This window comes from Leuciscus leuciscus (assembly GCF_965113295.1).
Source record: "Leuciscus leuciscus genome assembly, chromosome: 16".
Taxonomy (NCBI): domain Eukaryota; kingdom Metazoa; phylum Chordata; class Actinopteri; order Cypriniformes; family Leuciscidae; genus Leuciscus; species Leuciscus leuciscus.
In genome coordinates this window covers 41,268,481-41,283,480 of record NC_138740.1, presented here as the reverse complement: position 1 = coordinate 41,283,480, position 15,000 = coordinate 41,268,481, and the positions used below count along the sequence as shown (strand labels likewise).

The window sequence follows — 15,000 nt, the reverse complement described above, 5'->3', positions numbered from 1 at the left end:
CTTGACCTCTCTGTGTGTGTGTGTGAACACACCTCTCTGTGACACACACACACACACACACACACACACACACACACACACACACACACACACACGTACCACGGTCGTCCCGGTTCTTATAAAAGCAGACGAACACACTGAGAACCTTCAGATGCTCTTCAGCGAACTCCAGCAGAGAGATGAAGCTGAAACACACACACACACACACATCATCAAACTACATCCGACACGCTCCAAATAACATATACTGTGAAAAAAAATCATGTGGAATTTTTTTGGGGGAAAATATTGTTATATTGAGTTACATAAAAAAAATGTTTTATCCAATTTTTATTATTTCAATCAATTTATTATTTTTTATAAACTATTTTATTATTTATATTTTAATCTAATTTGTATTTATTTGTATTTATTTATTATCTGATTTTTGTTATTTAATTAAATATTTTTTATAATTTGCTATAAACTATTTCATTTATTTATAAATATAATTTCTATTTACTTTTCATTTATAAATGTATAATCTAATTTTGTTATTTATTGAATTTAATGTTTAAGTCATTATTTATTTATTAAATATTTTGCTAATTTATTTACACATCTTATTTTTATTAAAATAATTTTATATTCAATATTTGTATATTTGTTTGAATCTATTTTTCCATAATTTATTTTAATCAAATTGTTATTTATTTAAATAAATTTGTATTATTAATTTTAAAACTAATTTCATCTATTATTTTAATCCAATTTGCATTACTTTTATTTATTTTATAACCTAATTTTTATTATTTACTTATTTTTATTTGAATAATTTTTTTATTCAAATTTTTTTTTATATTTTCAAATGCATTTAAATATACATTAAAAAAAGATATATAATTTATATTGATTAATAATGTAAATTCCATTTTTAAATATTATTTTATTCATGTTTTTTTTTTTTATCATTTTAACAACATTTTTGTATTCAATATATTTAGAATGTAATAATTGCATTAATTTAAATCTACTTTTTATACGATTTGAATCTAGTTTTCATGCTTCGCTCCTACGCTTCCCCTCTGCCGCATCACTGAGGCCGTTGCTATGGGGTTGAGTGCGGTTGCTAGGGTCACCTCTCCTTGCTGCCCTCAGGGAAAGCGTCGCAGGGAATCTCCACGAACAGGCCGTCTCCCTGAAGCACCGCCTCCCATTGGATGATCCGGGACACGGTGGGCCGGCTCTGGAAGTGAAGGATTCTGGGACGCCCGCTCACAGCCGGCTCTTCAGTCACGGTCAACTTCCTGTCCTGAGGACCAGAACACAGGCGTGAGCTTTAGTCGCCATTGCTTTTTGATTACTTTTATGATGGAGGAATGCAGTTTATTGGGCTTCAAAAGCTCATCCTCTATTCACTGCCGTTATAAAGCTTGAAGAGCAGGATGTGTTTCACTATAGCTCTGTGTTCGTCTGACAGAAGAGTGTCATATACACCCAGGAGGACTTGAGAAGAGTGTCGTATACACCCAGGAGGCCAGGAGGACTTGAGAAGAGTGTCGTATACACCCAGGAGGACTTGAGAAGAGTGTCATATACACCCAGGAGGACTTGAGAAGAGTGTCCTATACACCCAGGAGGACTTGAGAAGAGTGTCCTATACACCCAGGAGGACTTGAGAAGAGTGTCCTATACACCCAGGAGGACTTGAGAAGAGTGTCGTATACACCCAGGAGGACTTGAGAAGAGTGTCGTATACACCCAGGAGGACTTGAGAAGAGTGTCGTATACACCCAGGAGGACTTGAGAAGAGTGTCGTATACACCCAGGAGGACTTGAGAAGAGTGTCGTATACACCCAGGAGGACTTGAGAAGAGTGTCGTATACACCCAGGAGGACTTGAGAAGAGTGTCGTATACACCCAGGAGGACTTGAGAAGAGTGTCATATACACCCAGGAGGACTTGAGAAGAGTGTCCTATACACCCAGGAGGACTTGAGAAGAGTGTCGTATACACCCAGGAGGACTTGAGAAGAGTGTCATATACACCCAGGAGGACTTGAGAAGAGTGTCATATACACCCAGGAGGACTTGAGGGTGAGTGAACCATGGGCTAATCTGAGTGGTTGGATGAGTGGTCATGTGATGTGATGAGTGGTCATGTGATGTGATGAGTGGTCACATGATGTGATGAGTGGTCATGTGACGTGTGGTCATGTGACGTGTGGTCTCACCGAGTACAGCTGCTGAGCTGCGGGTGTGTGATCCCGTGCCCCGTTCCCTCGCCCACCTGGGATCTTCAGGGGTGGGTGAGGGGCATCAGGAACACCACAGAGGCCCTGGACCAGTGGAACTACTACAGCATACGGACACACTGCGGAAACACACACACACACACATCAGATCCGCTCCACCAGCATGGGATCGCAGTCGTTACCCACACCTCGGTTACCCTTAAACTCAAGGACTTAAAGGAGTCATCGGACGCCCGTTCTCCACGAGTTGGGGTGATTCTTTAGGGTGTTCATGTGAAGTTTGTAACATTCTTTGGTTAAAATTCCTCAATGTTTGTGTAAAACACCCTTTACCTGCTCAAACACAGCTGTGTTCACAGCGACCCGTTTCAGTGCATGTACCTTTAAATATATGCTAATACGGGAAATATGCTAATACGGGACAGTCCGTCAGCGGTCGTGGGCGGAGCATGAGCATTATGACATCATAGAGCTCAGAGAATCCAAATGGCCTGATTATTGAGAATGTTTAGGCCAAAGAAGCAGTGAATGTGTTTTCTTCACTGTGTGCTGGTTATGTCCACACACTGCAAACTAGGGATGGGCATGATTAATCGACGATCGATAATTGATCGTTAAGAATTTCGTCGATCACGTTTATTTGTTATCGATTAAACTAATGCAGGTTGCGTTGCGTAGTGTGAGTCTTGAAGCAATGGAATTAATTTTAGCGCGGAGGCAACGTCAGTCCCCTCAGAGCGGGTGTTTTCGGCGGCTGGACTGGCTGTCACCAGGTTGCGGTCGCGTCTGATCCCAGATCATGTCAACATGCTTATCTTTCTCAACAGAAATCAGTAGACTGGTGCAGAAGTTCTATGGGAACTTCATGCGTTTTCTCAGATCGGATAGCTATCTGATTTATCAAAACAATTCCATTTACACCTGGTCACATAAATGTGTTTTTGCTAAACGGATATAAATCCGATCTTGAACTCCCGCGCTATATGCAGATTTAAATTGTTGCACGTCATCGAAAGCAACTGATATGAGCTGCATTTTATTGATCATCAGCGAAAATTTCTAAATCAAAGACCGCAACAAGATATTGCGGCAACAGCCCTGGTAAGATCATTTCGGTTCTTTACTTTTAATGAAGATGATTGTGTGTTGATGAATGACTTTAACTTTGATTTGCGATAGTTTGCACGTTGGCTTGATGAATAGATGCTCATCTGTGGTGATGCGTGTTCCAGTAGCGTCGTCATATCTGGATATAACATGACATATAGCCTATAACACGCTCTCACACGTTTATTTCTTATCATTTTTGGGATAAGTCAAATTTGCATATGTGGTTTCAACAACCAGATGCATTTACTCTTGTCCAGTTTCGTCTGGAATGCGTCTCAGATCTCCTCCTGAAGTGAGCGATAGGATTTAAATCCGTCTCGAATGCGTTTCGGAGGGCATTTAGATTTGGTCTTTTCACGAGCGGATAGCTATCCGATCACAGAAAACGGATGAAGTGGCCATGGGTCTCTGTTTAAGAACGCCGGCTCGCAGCTGCAGGTTCCGCTGGTTTAGAGCACCGCAGGAATCTTCAAGTCTACCGAACGTCCAGTTTCACTGCCACAAGTTGATCTTCTTGTAATAAAGATCTCATCGAGGACAAACAAACTGTATTTTTGTATTTTCATTGCATTTTTAATTTATAAAAAGTTAAAGAAATAATGAATTTCAATATAAAAATATTAATGATTAATTGATAGTCGATCGTTAATTCTCCCGACGATCGACTAAGAAAATTTTATCGAATGCCCATCCCTACTGCAAACACACACTGATACACACACACACACACACACACCATATAACAGTGCATTGTGCATCCGATGACCCTCTAATGTGGGGACACGTGACAAGTGAGCGCAAGGTTACGTCGCGTTATCGTTACAGTGTTGATGTGTCAAACACAACTAGGTTTTATGGTTTACATCAGCTTAGCGAGCTTTCTCTGTAATCATCTTTGGAGAGCCAAATATCTTCAAACTTGCATTTATCTATCTTTGCAGTGTTTCACGGTGTGTGTGTGTGTGTGTGTGTGTAGCGCTGAGGTTCCATCATAGTAGTTTTGTGCGCGTGAAGGTCATGGCAACACACGGGGAACACTGAACGTAACGTGTAAATGCGCGTGACTAACGATAATGAAGCGAGCTAGCGCGCACAGGCCACGGCGTGCTGGTGACATCACACATTAGCAGAGCGAGGGAATCATCTGGAACTTTATCCAGAAAACTCGGCGCAGTAAAAAGTCACGCCTGATCCTCTTCCCACTATTGACAGAAGTGAGAGGAAGAGGATCAGGCGTGACTTTTTACTGCGCCGAGTCGAATTACTCCCGAAAGTGCTACTCTTCAGCTCGTTTATTACAGTACGCTTCAAACAACGGCATAAAGCCATTCAAAACATCAGTCAATGTCAATTATGATCATCGTAATTACAATTCCATGGGAATAATCGACAATTATGATTTCTGCCCTAGCGATCTGGCTTCGGTCCTCCAGTTCACAGTCACATGACTTGTGTTGAAGAGTTATTCTGTAATAGTCTTTCTATTGTAGTTTATATGCATGTCTTCTTAAAAAGGCACATATTTTTTATGCAAATTTTTATAATTATGTGCATCTTTGTGTTTCTTTATGCGATATACCATTTATTAGCGGCATTAGCTGCCAGAACAAATACTTATTATATTTCTATTTACCTTTCATTTACTTTAGTGCGTTTCAAACCAACTTTATTATTTCAGACACACTGTAAAAAAATGTCTTTTTGAAGTTTTAACTTTTATATTTTCAGGTGTTCATTTTAGGCAATTTTATTAAAAATAAAAATGTAAAAATGTGTGTGAACATTAATGTCACTGATGAAACGTAAGAAATTCAGTAAGCACATCTTTTCGTGGCGTTTTTCTAAAAAAATAAATAATTGCATCGTTCTTCACTTTCAAAAATGTTCTGAAAATAAACAAAACCAATGAAATACACAAATGTCTATCATACACTCCAGTTTTATTGTTCATATAAGTTTCTAAATCCTGCAAAAAAAAAAAAAAAAGACTAATGTTGTAGTTTCCGGTCCACAGAATTATCTGAAACGTTCAGCTTAAATATTTCCGAAACATGCATAACTGGACAAATCCTATGTAGTATTTTATTGGATGAAAAAGTAATAATTTTCCAACATTGCAACACTGATGTTTTAAATCGTGACGTCACCAAGCGGTTCTTCTCATGTGCACGTGCAGTCAAAGCACAGAAATATGGCGAATAAAGTCATAAAAGATCGATTACGCAACAGTGACGTCTAAATAAATTATATGTACTTTCGGTCATAAGCGAATGATTTCCCTCGCGCGTTATTGTGTCAATTTTTTTAAATATTTTTTTCATAATTGTTTTTATATGATGTCTGATTATATATATATACATTTATATATATCAGATTAATTTTTTTTTTTTTTTTTAATCAACGCGATCATACACATCACCGAATCTCATTTCAATGTACAATCCGGAAAAATAAAATATAACCAACATTAAAATACTCGTCGGCGCGATCAAAGGCCCGAGGCCGGTGACGTCACGACGTCGACGTGACGTGCGTGCAAAGAGCTAGGCCTTCGACGTCAAATCTCAAAACAAAAATAGCTTACATCGAAACTAACACGATAAGCGCGTTCATAATTCACCGATCTGTGAAAATACACGCGTTTATCGCCTAATGAGCGACATTCCGACACCAGTCACTGAGTCAGGCGTGCGACCGAGGATTTAAAGGGATACTTTTTTTTTAGGCCATATTTCCTTCATTCAGATTTCAGTTGATCATCTTAACGTGACATGATGATGGGTTTCCAACGCTTCTAAAACTTCACAGATGTACTTCAGTGTGTGTGTGTGTTAGATGACCAACACGGTTTAGAGCGTCACTAAAAAAAAAACATCTGCTAGCATTAGCATTAGCCCTTCAGGCCCCTGTGAGGAAATAATTCCCACTAAACCACACAATTAAGTCAACAGCCCCTTATTATAATGACTTTATATTGTCGTATGAAGATTTTCAAGTTGTAAAATGTGCGTAAACGGGCTGTTAGCGGGGTAGAAGTCTCTCTCTCTCACCTGCCCATCATGTCATTAATACTGTTACTGAGCGCCTCCATGATGCTGATTTCACACTGTTTCTTTCCTTCTTTCTCACGGGCAAAGCAATGACTGTTTAGGATCCGCTGGAGGTTGGATTTTACCATCCGGCCTCGGGAGAGTTCACGCCGGCCTGTGTGCGCTCTTCTGCGGTCAGCGAGTAAGTGAAGACCCGGAGGAGGAGATGCGCATTAAAGCACGCGCAGCGCTACTATGGCGAAGGCTGTGCTCATGAATATTCATCAGCTCGTCATCGCGGCCCTTACGCAACAGGCTTCGAGCGTCCGGTCACGTGGGTACTTAAGATTCAACAGGGAGCGCTTTCCGCCAATCGGATGAGCGAACGTCTGCTGGCGTGATTAATATGCATGAGTCACGCCTTCGCTATAGTGCGCTCGGTCTCTTCGTTTGTTCAGAGAGTGGAAAATTACTGAGAGGAAGCAAACGCTGTTTTGCTTTAGAGTCTCTGAGTCTGTTGACTGAGGCGTGTGTGAGCTGTGAAGATGTTTTCACACCTTATTTATGTGCATTTGAGAACATGACATGCTATTGTCTCTCATATGAAAAGGTTAACACAAAAATGTACTGTTGATTAAAATGCTACATTTGATCATATATTGTGTGTGTAAATGAACAGGCTTGGACTTGGTGGTGGAAACCCAATGCAGGACAATAGAGACACCAGAATAACAATATTCATGACTCTGAAGCTGAAAATACTTTACTTTTAGACGAATGTGCACTCTGTCACTGACTAGATATATTTAAAATAAGGTAGGCCACTTTACACTGGTATCATAAGATCTTTGGCATTACAGGAGCTATAAATATATGAACATTACTAAGAGGAAGCAAATGCTGTTTTGCTCTTGAGTCTGTGTGTGTGATGATGTCTTCACACCTTATGTATGTGCATGAGAACATGAATAGCATGTTATTGTCATATATATACAGTACTGTGCAAAAGTCTTAGGCATGTTGGTTTTAAGTCAGTTATTGATATGTTTTGCTGTAGTGTGTCAGTAGGAAATATCAGTTTACATTTCCAAACATTGTTTTTGCCATTAATTGTAATAATCCTGTGAGATGTGTGTATGCACAAGGAGTCTGACAACAGCCGGTATGATCTGATCTCCCCATCATCGAGTCCGTCTGTGATCACATGAAGAAACAGAAGAAACTGAGACAGACTAAATCCAGAAGAACTGCGGGACCGTCTCCGAGACGCTTGAGGAAACCTTCCTGTAAAGCTACAGGACTGGGAAGAGTACTGGCACTCGTGTTAAAATGCTGTAAAGTGAGAATGCTTTCAAAAATAAAATCACAAATTGAATTTATTTATGATATAACTTTATAACAAATCAATATATGGTGTAACGACCCTTTGCGTTTAAAGCGGCTTATGTCCAGGTACACTTGCGCATAGTGTTTCAGGGAGCTTTGCAGGAAGGTTTCTTCTTCCTGCAAATATATATACTTTATAGTGGCGTTGCTAGACATAAAGCTCTACTGGGGCACAGGTCCTCCATTGTTTGTCTGAGATAGCAACAGTAACTAAGGAGACCGTGGCTTACCGATAGGTCAACTAAATATACATTTCATACCCGAAAGAATGATTCATTGTTATCACAAACAATCAAAGACAGTAGTACAGAACACAACATTTGTTTCAAAAACACCAGGCTGTAGTTGGGTAACTCAGGGGGGGTTCGGGGGGAGATAATGTGGATTTCTCGGACCTACATATGTGTATTTTAAGGTGTTTGAAGGCCAAACAATTGGATGACAATAACTTTAAAGCATGTCAGTGGGCAGCAGAAGCATACATGATTCATCAAGCGGAGAACAGACTCTCAAACATGAGAAAGAGGATTAATGTTGCAATGAATGATCCACACTACAAAATGTTCATGTGTATTGTCAACATTCAAAACTATTTTAACTCTTCCAAAAATGTTGTTTTTGCGTAATAACTCTACACAATTAGCCCACATACACACACCAAACTACACACAGATATGAATGATGTAAAACACTACTATCTCGTGTCTTTTGCTGGTTCAGTGTGCAGTGGAGTGTCACACGTACATGTATGTGCACAAATACACTGTATATTATACAGTATGTTTGAGATGAATGTTACAGTTATTGAACTGAATATTGACACTTGTTGGTCGAGCTGCTTCTCAGATGTTTTAATTTGTTACTATTGTGAAGCTGCTGTGAAACAATATATTGCAGCTCATATATGTATACGGATCTACACACACACACACACACACACACACACACACACACACACACACACACACACACACACACACACACACACACACACACACACACACACACACACATAAACACAAACACACACACACACACACACACACACACACACACATAAACACAAACACACACACACACACACACACACACACACACACACACACACACACACACACACACACACACACACACACACACACACACACACACACACACACACATAAACACAAACACACACACACACTCTCACACACACACACACACACACACACACACACACACACACACACACACACTGAATATGCAAAAATGGCAAGTCAGAAACTCAACTCTATTTCTAAAGCGCTGTGTGTGTGTGTGTGTGTGTGTGTGTGTGTGTGTGTGTGTGTGTGTGTGTGTGTGTGCATGTATGTGTAGTATGTACACATAAATATATATAAATACATACATATATATATATATATATATATTCTTTTATATTTGCACTATAAACAGAAATTCAAGGGGGTAAAAATAATTTCTTTCTTTCTCAAAACTTGAGCTTTGATTTCTGTGATCAAGTTATGCATAAGTGTTTCCACACATGATCATTGGGTGTATGGTCAGTAAATGAGTGTGTGTTATCTGAGGCTTCTGCTTCTGATGTCTGATCATGTAAAGTGTTTATCAAGTCTTACCTCCCTCAAACTCATCATCACCTCTCCTCTCTGCTTCCCTGTCTCTGCTTCTTCGTGCAAAACAAAACCTGATGTCCATCTACAGAAGCCAATAATGAATAAAAATAAGATTATTTGTATTATTTACAAACTTTTGTTTGGTCATGTTTCCATAGCCTACCTCAAGCGTGCTTCACCTGGCCGGACCTCGCTGTGCTCAAACGTGCGCGCGCTGCGGTTGCTAGGAGACACAGACGCGCGCGGTACGAGCGATGATTGTTTTATTACTGCGTTGCAAATCTATTACCCTATAACATCATTTCTATTACCCTATAATATTTCTATTACCCTATAACATCATTTCTATTACCCTATAATATTTCTATTACCCTATAATATCATTTCTATTAAATACTGACAAATAAAATCAATTGTTAAACTCAAACTTCAGATTTACTGGGGCACAGCAGATTTATACTGGGACACGTGCCACAGTGAAAGGGATATATTACTTTGTTTTTTAGACATGGAATATGGTAAAGTAATTTTTTTTCTGTTATAAAATAAATAATGTGCTATTGGCTTCTACAGCAACGAACGACACAGAATAAAACATTTTAAAAGATAATTGCGACTTTTTATCTCACAATTGCGAGTTTACATCTCGCAATTCTGACTTTATTTCTCGCAATTCTGACTTAAAGGGATAGTTCACCCAAAAATGAAAATTCTGTCATCATTTACTCACCCTCAAGTTGTTTCAAACCTGTATGAATTTCTTTTTTCTGCTGAACACAAAAGAAGATATTTTGAAAAATGTCTGTAGTATAATTTTTTTTCCAACTATGGAAGTCAATGGGGTCCATCAACTGTTTGGTTACAGACATTTTTCAAAATATCTTCTTTTGTGTTCAGCAGAAAAAAAGACGTGCAGACAATTCTGACTTTATATCTTGCAATTCTGAGAAATAAAGTCAGAATTGCGAGATATAAACTCGCAGTTGTGATCTAAAAAGTCACATTATCTGAAACAAGCTTCCATAGCAACGTACGTGGTTCCACTTGAGTCAAATCTTCTGGTTTAGGGTTTAAAGGTCAAGAGGTGTAATTTGCCTGTATTGTATTTTCTACCATTTAAAGTCACTTAGCTCACAATCTCCACATCTCCACATCTGCACATCTGCACATCTCCACATCTGCACATCTGCACATCTCCACATCTGCACATCTCCACATCTGCACATCTGCACATCTCCACATCTGCACATCTGCACATCTCCACATCTCCACATCTGCACATCTCCACATCTCCACATCTCCACATCTCCACATCTGCACATCTCCACATCTGCACATCTGCACATCTGCACATCTCCACATCTGCACATCTGCACATCTCCACATCTCCACATCTGCACATCTCCACATCTCCACATCTCCACATCTCCACATCTCCACATCTGCACATCTGCACATCTCCACATCTGCACATCTGCACATCTCCACATCTGCACATCTCCACATCTCCACATCTGCACATCTCCACATCTGCACATCTGCACATCTGCACATCTCTACATCTGCACATCTCCACATCTGCACATCTGCACATCTGCACATCTCCACATCTCCACATCTCCACATCTGCACATCTCCACATCTCCACATCTCCACATCTGCACATCTCCACATCTGCACATCTGCACATCTGCACATCTCTACATCTGCACATCTCCACATCTGCACATCTGCACATCTGCACATCTCCACATCTCCACATCTCCACATCTGCACATCTCCACATCTCCACATCTGCACATCTCCACATCTCCACATCTGCACATCTCCACATCTGCACATCTGCACATCTGCACATCTGCACATCTCTACATCTGCACATCTCCACATCTGCACATCTGCACATCTGCACATCTCCACATCTGCACATCTGCACATCTCCACATCTGCACATCTCCACATCTGCACATCTCCACATCTCCACATCTGCACATCTCCACATCTGCACATCTCCACATCTGCACATCTCCACATCTGCACATCTCCACATCTGCACATCTGCACATCTCCACATCTCCACATCTGCACATCTCCACATCTGCACATCTCCACATCTCCACATCTGCACATCTCCACATCTGCACATCTGCACATCTCCACATCTGCACATCTCCACATCTGCACATCTGCACATCTCCACATCTGCACATCTGCACATCTCCACATCTCTACATCTCCACATCTGCACATCTCCACATCTCCACATCTCCACATCTGCACATCTCCACATCTGCACATCTCCACATCTGCACATCTCCACATCTGCTCATCTCCACATCTGCACATCTCCACATCTGCACATCTCCACATCTGCACATCTCCACATCTGCACATCTCCACATCTCCACATCTGCACATCTCCACATCTCCACATCTGCACATCTGCACATCTCCACATCTGCACATCTCCACATCTGCACATCTCCACATCTGCACATCTCCACATCTGCACATCTCCACATCTGCACATCTGCACATCTCCACATCTGCACATCTGCACATCTCCACATCTGCACATCTCTACATCTGCACATCTCCACATCTGCACATCTCCACATCTGCACATCTGCACATCTCCACATCTGCACATCTCCACATCTGCACATCTCCACATCTGCACATCTCCACATCTGCACATCTCCACATCTCCACATCTGCACATCTCCACATCTCCACATCTGCACATCTCCACATCTGCACATCTCCACATCTGCACATCTCCACATCTGCACATCTCCACATCTGCACATCTCTACATCTCCACATCTCCACATCTGCACATCTCCACATCTGCACATCTCCACATCTGCACATCTCCACATCTGCACATCTCCACATCTGCACATCTCCACATCTGCACATCTCCACATCTGCACATCTCCACATCTCCACATCTGCACATCTCCACATCTGCACATCTCCACATCTGCACATCTGCACATCTCCACATCTGCACATCTCCACATCTGCACATCTCCACATCTCCACATCTGCACATCTCCACATCTGCACATCTCCACATCTCCACATCTGCACATCTCCACATCTGCACATCTCCACATCTCCACATCTGCACATCTGCACATCTCCACATCTCCACATCTCCACATCTGCACATCTCCACATCTCCACATCTGCACATCTCCACATCTCCACATCTGCACATCTCCACATCTGCACATCTCCACATCTGCACATCTCCACATCTGCACATCTCCACATCTCCACATCTGCACATCTCCACATCTGCACATCTCCACATCTGCACATCTCCACATCTGCACATGCAGAGAGTTGAGAATCAGAGGAGAGTTGTATTGCTGAACACTCTTATCTCTGCGAGACTGTAGTAACTCACCACGCATTCACTGTTACTGTGTTTACTGAGGTCATAAAGCATTACCAATCGCTCATGGCATCCATCCACTGACTTCTGCATATCAAGAGATGACTGTATAGAAGACTGTCTAAACACATCTCTCCAATCCGGCACACACACATAACACACTCTCACATTTCTGTAACTCTAATGCTGCATACATAGGGTTGTTACATCTACGCTAATATTAGTCTGTCTCATCTTTATCCTGAGGTTACAGTAGTCATCCGGATCAGATCGGTGTCCGCTAAACAATACATCATTATTTATGTACTATTTTTTACATATTTCATATTTATTTGAGAATTATTTATTAATTCAGTCTGGGATTGTTTGTAAACTGTACACTGCGCATGCTCAGTTTAGTGACAGGCTGCAGTGTCTGTGAGCGGCCACTGGGTGTCGCTGTTGTCTAATAAACGGAGCTGTTCTCTCACAGACATGCGATGATCAAACTAACTAACATCAGACCCTGCACTAGACATCACGAGCACGAGCACTGCGAGAACACAGCAGACGTTATTGTTCATAGACACGCTACTGTAGTTCCAGTAAATCTGACTTACACTTCTCAAACAACAGACCGTCATCATGATTAATGTGAGCACAGAAGTCTCATTTCTGGCCTTATACGGAATGAACAACAGTATATTTTGTTGTTCAGAAACGGTGTGGAATTTTATACTATCTTACAGTTATGTATCTCTAGCCATATTTTAATCATGTTCATACTTTAACCTGAATACATTTAATTGTTTTCACAGATTTATCTGGTAGACTGTCATAATTATGACAAACAATTATGACAGTCAACATTATGACACAAGAACCGGAAATTATGACATACTAAGTAAAAAAATCATATTTATAACCGAAAGTTTAAATTATTACTTAAAATGTCGAAATTAGTGCATAAAAATCAAATACAGTTGTGACATAAAAAGTCAAAATTATATCTTAAAAAGTCTAAATTATGACATAAATTATGAAAATTATGACAAAAAGTTGAAATTATGAGTAAACAATTATTACTTAAATAGAAATTGACATACAAATTCAAAATTACTACTTGAGAAGTCGAAATTATTGCATACAAATGTTAAATTATGACATAAAAAGTTGAAATTATGACAGTCACAATTATTTAAATTTAAATTGACATATTGACGAAGTCAAAATTATTACTTAAAAAGTTGAAATTGAGATAAAAAGTTCAAACTATGACATAAAAAGCCCAAAAGTCAAACTATTACTAAAAAATAAAAACAAATCCAAAATTATGACATACAAAAGTCGAAATTATTACATACATTTTTGAAATTATGAGTCGAAATTGACAAAAACTAAAAATTATGACAAAAAGATGAAATTATGATTTAAGTCATAATTTAAAATGTCATAATTTTGAGTTTTTATGTCCTATGGCATGATCTTTTCTTGTATGTCAGGAATGTGCTTCATGTGTGTTCATGCTGTGAGGCTCCAGACGAGTGTCCACTCCAGCACACTGATGTTCAGCTGAGTGAGGCGAGTGTGTGTGTGTGTGTGTCTGTGAGAGAGAGAGAGAGAGAGAGAGAGAGAGAGAGAGAGAGTGTGTGTGTGTGTGTGTGTGTGTGTGAGAGAGAGAGAGAGAGTGTGTGTGTGTGTGTGTGTGTGAGAGAGAGAGAGAGAGAGAGAGAGAGAGAGAGAGTGTGTGTGTGTGTGTGTGTGTGTGTGTGTGTGTGTGTGTGTGAGAGAGAGAGTGAGTGAGTGTGTGTCAAGTCAAGTCAAGTCAAGTTTATTTGTATAGCGCTTTTCACAATACAGATTGTCTCAAAGCAGCTTCACAGTATTAAATTAAAATAATACAACAAAGTTTGTTTCAAGAGGAATTTATTGATTGATAAAATTAAATTAAATATCCCCAAAATATCCCCAACTGAGCAAGCCAAAGGCAACAGTGGCAAGGAACCGAAAAACTCCATCAAGTGACCTAATGGTGTCCTAAAACTCCATCAGGTGACCTAATGGTGTCCTAAAACTCCATCAGGTGCCCTAATGGAGAAAAAAAACCTTGGGAGAACCCAGGCTCAGTCGGGGGCCAGTTCTCCTCTGGCATTTATGAGCTAGAGGCCGGATTGTAGTTTGAACTGTAGGATTATATGAATGCCTGGCTGAAGAGATGCGACTTTAATCTAGTTTTAAAC

At 40.2% G+C, this 15,000-nt stretch overlaps 1 protein-coding gene and 1 long non-coding RNA gene across 2 annotated transcripts in view; one reads left to right on the top strand and one right to left on the bottom strand.

Moving 5' to 3' along the window:
* The window catches only part of oaz1b (ornithine decarboxylase antizyme 1b), an 8,242-nt gene extending 1,642 nt beyond the window's left edge, over positions 1 to 6,600 (bottom strand). Inside the window, 5 exon segments of the mRNA XM_082140145.1 lie at positions 100 to 185; positions 1,119 to 1,291; positions 2,214 to 2,300; positions 2,302 to 2,353; positions 6,395 to 6,600. Of these exon segments, the coding sequence (XP_081996271.1) occupies positions 100 to 185; positions 1,119 to 1,291; positions 2,214 to 2,300; positions 2,302 to 2,353; positions 6,395 to 6,522 (526 nt within the window). The 5' untranslated portion in view covers positions 6,523 to 6,600.
* Positions 6,601 to 14,062: 7,462 nt separating this feature from the next.
* The window catches only part of LOC309477056, a 4,916-nt gene continuing 3,978 nt past the window's right edge, over positions 14,063 to 15,000 (top strand). Inside the window, exons 1-2 of the long non-coding RNA XR_014198508.1 lie at positions 14,063 to 14,812; positions 14,844 to 15,000. The exon at positions 14,844 to 15,000 is cut by the window's right edge and continues 3,978 nt beyond it. This is a non-coding gene — a long non-coding RNA (uncharacterized lncRNA). The remainder of the gene's footprint in view (positions 14,813 to 14,843) is intronic.